The sequence below is a fragment of the Gossypium hirsutum genome, chromosome A13 (genome assembly GCF_007990345.1).
Source record: "Gossypium hirsutum isolate 1008001.06 chromosome A13, Gossypium_hirsutum_v2.1, whole genome shotgun sequence".
Lineage (NCBI taxonomy): Eukaryota > Viridiplantae > Streptophyta > Magnoliopsida > Malvales > Malvaceae > Gossypium > Gossypium hirsutum.
The window spans coordinates 106866560-106872559 of record NC_053436.1 but is presented as its reverse complement, the minus strand read 5'-3'; the positions used below and the strand labels follow the sequence as shown (position 1 = coordinate 106872559).

General features: G+C 27.6%; 1 protein-coding gene across 4 annotated transcripts; it reads right to left on the bottom strand.

Moving 5' to 3' along the window:
• Positions 1-1633: 1633 nt before the first annotated feature.
• LOC107893354 (protein ELF4-LIKE 3) lies at positions 1634-3810 on the bottom strand. Of its 4 annotated transcripts, none has more exons than XM_016818316.2 (2): positions 3585-3810; positions 1634-2209 (listed from the first exon to the last, which is right to left on the bottom strand). In XM_016818316.2, the coding sequence occupies exon 2, from the start codon at positions 2180-2182 to the stop codon at positions 1829-1831; it is 354 nt and encodes a 117-aa protein (XP_016673805.1). In that variant the 5' UTR covers positions 2183-2209; positions 3585-3810; the 3' UTR covers positions 1634-1828. The 4 variants fall into 4 exon arrangements, with proteins under 4 accessions (XP_016673805.1, XP_016673804.1, XP_040941576.1 ...); XM_016818315.2 differs by having other exon boundaries at positions 1634-2202; positions 3585-3809; XM_041085642.1 differs by lacking the exon at positions 3585-3810 and adding an exon at positions 3163-3500 and having other exon boundaries at positions 1634-2202.
• Positions 3811-6000: the final 2190 nt, after the last annotated feature.

Here is a 6000-nt window from a genome sequence, read left to right as displayed (position 1 = left end):
ATACTTTTACTTTAAAAAATTGTGGATTTTCATATCTAAAGTCTTTTTCCACCTACTAAATTGGTTACCTCCCTCAATGTTGTTTAAGTGGTTTGCCGTTAAGGGATAGATGTTGGCCACCAATTTTAAAGCAGCTCTATACTCAAAGCGAGGATCAAAACTTTGACCACCGATTAAGGTAGGACAACCCCTTACCATATTACCTAACTTTTGTGGTGTATGTCTTCTAAATATTATTTGACTAATGTTCAAATTTTTTCATAAATATTTTTAAAAATTAATAATTTTCTAGAACATAAAAAATAACTTTTACATGATATTTTTTGAAAGATATTTTTTACATAAAACTTTTAAGTTATTTTCTCTATTTCAAATATAAAATATTTATTTTTATATCATAAAAATAAAATTAATGAAATCCAAGTTATGATCTTGCCTGAGTTCGAATTGCAGAATAGCCTTTTGTGATTATTTTAAAGATTATTTTGTAATTTTAAAAATTATTTTGATTATTTTGTAATTTTTGTTGAGAAAGATTAATTTGTTTATTTTCAAAATTAACAAGAACCAAAGGGGTATTTACACCAATCTATTATTCAAACTATTCGAATTATTAGAATTGTAAAATTCAACTCGACTCGAACCCGAAATTTTAATTACTTATTCAAATTGACTCGAATAACTAGAATAATTCAAAAAACTCGAAATTTAATTTTTTTATTTTTTCCAATCGAATTGAGCTTTTCCCACTATTAATTAGGAATTTATATCATGTCTCTTCTTTTTTAATAATGCTAGTGACAAATATCACTTCAAAATGGAAATTTTAAATTTATATATCATAATAAAAAGGATTTACTGTAAATGAGGGACCATTTGTGAAATTATCCCTTATATATTTACCCATATCTATTGCCATTAGTTTGAATACATATAAATATCTTATAAGCGGTCAAAAGGTCATTATCTTCTTATGTGAGATTCTGTTGTGGTGGTGGTGTGTGATTGGGAATCAAAAGATTATCTTAAATCTGCTTTTAGTTTCTCCAAAAAGCTAAATGAACAGTGATTTCTCATCAAAGAGAGAATGGGAAAATAATAAAATGTTTTTTTTTTTAAAGAAGAAATGCTTTCTTGCTTGAGTGTAATTTTATTTAGGTTGGAGTGATATTCAAACCTGACAACCATTTGTTAGTATGAAATGTAATTTTGGATAAAATATTTATATTAAAAGTTAGATTGCAGTTTGACCTTTTTACTAAATTAAAGAGTAAATTAGTAAAAAATTTAATCAATTTTGTTATTAAAAATTGGTCTATGTACTTTAACATGAGGTATACATAATATGTCACTGTTGTTTGATTACTTTATCAGTCATGTCAGTTTTTAAGAATAAAAATGAATGAAAAAAATAACTATTTTACTTTTTGATCTAATATATGAGATTATTTTACCTATTTTTAAATAAATAAGGCGATATATAATCTGAATCCGAGTAAGGGGTATCCATGGTGTTTTGATATCATAAAAGAAATAGCAACAGAGATCTTAAGATTACAATGGAGACTTTCCATTCAAAAGTAGATACCATAGAACTCAAAGAAAAAAAAAACCTTGAGTTCCTAGTGAAAAATAACTAAATTTTGGCATTTATATCATTGAAAAAAGAGTTTTAAACACATGATTCATACAATGCAATAGAAGGAAAATTTTCAGAATCTGACCATTTCTTTCTACAACCTGATCAACATCATCAAACCTCTGCAAATTCAATGCCACCATGGAAAAAGAATTACTTAAAAAAAATCAGATTTTCTGTCCAATGGAATCAGGCAGGCCTGTTTCTCTTATGACCAGTTTTGCCGTCTGATTTCATGGCAGCACCACTTGAAGAATCCCCTTCAGATGAAGCATCCATGGATTTAGTGAAAGAACTTGAAAGATCACCATATAAATCAACCACTTTCCTTATGTTGTTATTAAGCTCCCTAATTAGACCAACATTCCTGGTCAAGTTGTGTGGGATCTTGGACTCATGATTCTGGTTTATCTCATTGATCAGCAACCTGTTCTGGTCTAATATGTTCTGCACCTGCACAAAACTCTTTTGAAATGTCTGCACCACCTTGCTGTCTATTTCACCAGTGCCAAGCCCTGAGTATGTATCACTGTCACCCTCCATTTTAAAATTTAAAACCAGACCTGAAACCTCAAATACAAACAAGAACATATATGAGAGAAAACAAAAGATGAGACAAATGTGTTAAATGTGATAATAAAACAACTACTAACATAACCATAGTTATTTTAAACCAAAAAAACCCAACATATAGATATAGGCAATGGGATTGTTTTAAATGGAGAGATAGGGACTCCATTGAAAAATCGGTAAAAGTATTATGAAGGTACCTATATTAGAGTTAGATTATATTTTACTCTTTTTACCGAAAAATAGAGTAAATTAGTTCCTTCTACTAAAAATTATGTTAAAAATTAGTTCTTATATGCTAACATGAGTTATATTTGACATGTATTTGACATGTCACATGTGACTCTGTGGTTATTTTGTTATCCCACCACCAGTTTTTAACATTAGAAATTGAAGAAAATTTTAACATAATTAATTTATTCTATAATCTAACATAAGAATCAACCCACTCAAAGATTTAAGGTAGGGTTGAATGGACGATGCGTTTGCCTACGATTAGTGTAAAAACAGCGATGACAATAAAATTAAATATTATAGCAATATTATAGCGTGAAACAAAATATAAACTAAATGCAACACATCTTACCGCCCATACATTATGATAGTTTTACCATGAAAATTAATGAGATCTTCAGACCCCATAGGTTCTACTTTTCAGAAAAGGGAATCAGTATAGAAAAAGAATGACAAGCAATCGAATGCTAAAGCTTGGTGCAAGATGAAACGAGCTGCCATTGCTTGAATAAGTAAAAGCAAGGAGAGACTCACGTCGATAATATAGACGGACAACCGTCAATAAGCGAGCATAGTCACCGTGATGCGAAAGATTGATTATTATTATATTATAATAATATATTTATGATGAGATGTGAAAAAAGCAGATCCTATTTCCATAATAGGGAAGACCTTTTGTTTTTTTTAAAAATGTACTCAAGAAAAATAGTAATACCCACCTAAAAGCACTGAGTTTTCAAACAAGGATCTCAATTCTCAGGGACCAAAATGAAAAAAAGATGGCATTAGTAATCTTTTTAACAACAAAAATGAAAATCAGAAACATGAACAAGAAAATAACAAAACAAGAAAAATGCACGCAGATTTCATTTATGAAAATCAAATTAAACACAAAGTAGAAAAAATTTGCTTCAAATTCTGGGAAAAAAAAGATCATTCTAGAACCAAAAATGAAAAACGAAGAACGAAACTTTCGTAAAACTCTCCCAAATTGAAAGAAAAAACCCAGAAAAAAAAAACAGTGTATTACATGGAAATTTTGTATGAGAAACTTGTAATGATTACATTCAATATACTAACAAGATTATAGAAAAAAAAAAGAAGATACTGTCATTAATAAGACATTTATGTAAGTACTTACCTTGAAAATCTAAAGCATTATATTCCGGGAAAGAGACACAGACTGAAAGGAGGAAGACGAGGGATTATCGAGGAACAAAGGGAAAAGATCGCCGATTAAATCGAATCTCAGGAACAAAAAAAACATAAAAGTTATTTTTTTTCTGAATTATGAGAGAGTTTTTAGAGAGAGAGAGTATGTAGATTTGACGCTTGGAGTTCGGACACCATTATTCTACATATTTTTTAGTTCCACTAATTTTTTTTATATATATTCCACCTGCTTTTTTTTTTATTAGTATTTTTTGGAATTAATGTAATGAGATACGTAAATATAATGAAAATTAATAAAAATATGATAAATAAATTTTGTGTGTTGGTTCGATAGATATAGTATTCATTATTTCAGGTTAGGGTGTGCAAATTTCGGGTCAAACTGAATTAAACCGAATTAATTCAGTCAGGGGTCAATTAATAATTTTTTAGAAGTTCGGTTAACGGTTAATTCGGTTCGAAATCAGTCGGTTAACCAAATTAACCGAATATAATAAATAATATTATAATATATAAGTATTCAGTCGGTTCTGTTAATTTTTTGAAAATATAAATTAATCGGTCGGTTAAGTCGGTTAATTTTTTATATGTTTTATACTTGTTTTAACCAAAAATAAAAAATATATATAAATTTTGGTTAATTCGATTAACAGACCGAATTAACTGAAAAAGTTCGGTTCGGTTAATTTTTTTGAAAAAATTTTGATTTGGTTGATGGTTAAAGGTGAAAGGTTTAAAAGGGTCGGTTAATTCAGTTAATGGTAGTTCAGGTCGGTTAACTGATTGAACACCTCTAATTCCAGATGTAATTTAGATTTGAGTCGTGCTACTCGCATTGCTGTTATACAAAATCCCTCCTCTTGTAATTCACTAAAAAATGATAAATATGGAAATATTACAAATACGAAAATATTTTAAAATCTACCTAACAATTAGTTATTCTTGCTTCCAAAAAATTATTTTTTATGTAGAAAGAAACAAAACTCAAATACAATCATATGTTCTAAAAATAAATAAATACAATCATATGTCGTTTTTTTAGGGTAAACTGTCAAAATAGTTACTTTTGTTTGTCTCAGATTACATTTTAGTCACTTGAAATGTTACGTTTTAGCCAGTTACGTTATCGTGTTGTAATATTTTAGTCACTGAGCCGTTAATTATCGTTAGTGATGTAACAGCAAGCTTATGTGACATGTTAAATCATCATTTCAAACGAAAATTTTAGGTTACATCTACAATTGATCCCCATATTTTTTCATTTTTAGCAATTGAATTTTTTAACTTCCTTTTATTTTTTATTTTTCATTCTCTTTTGCTTCTCTTTCTGTTTTCCTCTTTTCTTCATTTTTTTAACGTAGTTTTTTTGTGTTTTTCATTTGTTAAAACTAGTCCACAAGCTCGCCTCACTTGAAAAAATTAAATTATTCAAAAAAATAAAAATATAGTGACTAGTTTTAACAAATTAAAAACATAGAAAAACTACATTAAAAAGAAATAAAGAAGGGAGAAAAACAGAGGGAGAAGTAGAAGAAAATGGGGAAAAAAAAGAAAGTTAAAAAAACATAAAAGAAAAAATTAAATTACTAAAAACGAAAAAATATGGGGACTGATTGTATAAATTAACCTAAAATTTTTATTTGAAATGATGATTTAACGTGTCACATCAGCTTACCACAACACACGTTAACTACAAACAGCTTAGTAACTAAAATGATACAACGCAATAACGTAAGTGGCTAAAACGTAACATTTCAAATATAAGTAACTAAAATGTAACCTGAGATAAACAAAAATAACTATTTTAACAGTTTATCCTTTCTTTTAATACTTAATTCCTTTTAATTTTTTTCTTTATGCACTTAAAATTTTAAAATACTTTTATTTTTAATTTTTATTTCACATTTTAATAAAATTATTATAATCAAATTTTAAATGAAATTATAGAATTATACATCTAAAAACTCATTATAAACTAAAAGTTTTAAATATATATATTTGTTAATATGTACCGTGATATCAGCAGCGTAATGATTAACTCAATGGTAGTTAACAGTCACATTAGTACAACAAAAATCAATAGTGAAAACCATTGATTAAATAATTTAATTGATAAATTTTTACCTTTTGAAGTATTAATTAAATGCATTTCCATAAAAAAAATTTAATTATTTTTTTCAAAAAAGTACAAAAACTTATTTTTTACCCTTAAACTAAATTTTTTTTTCTGAACAATTTCATTAAAAGTTCTGATTATAACTGCTCTTTTTAACATAATATTTAGACCTACTCATAGTCCCTCCCCAACTCATAAATAGGAGGGTAATGCGCTTCAGCGCACTCGAACTCACGTCCTCCTATATTGACAATAATACTCATGTCAA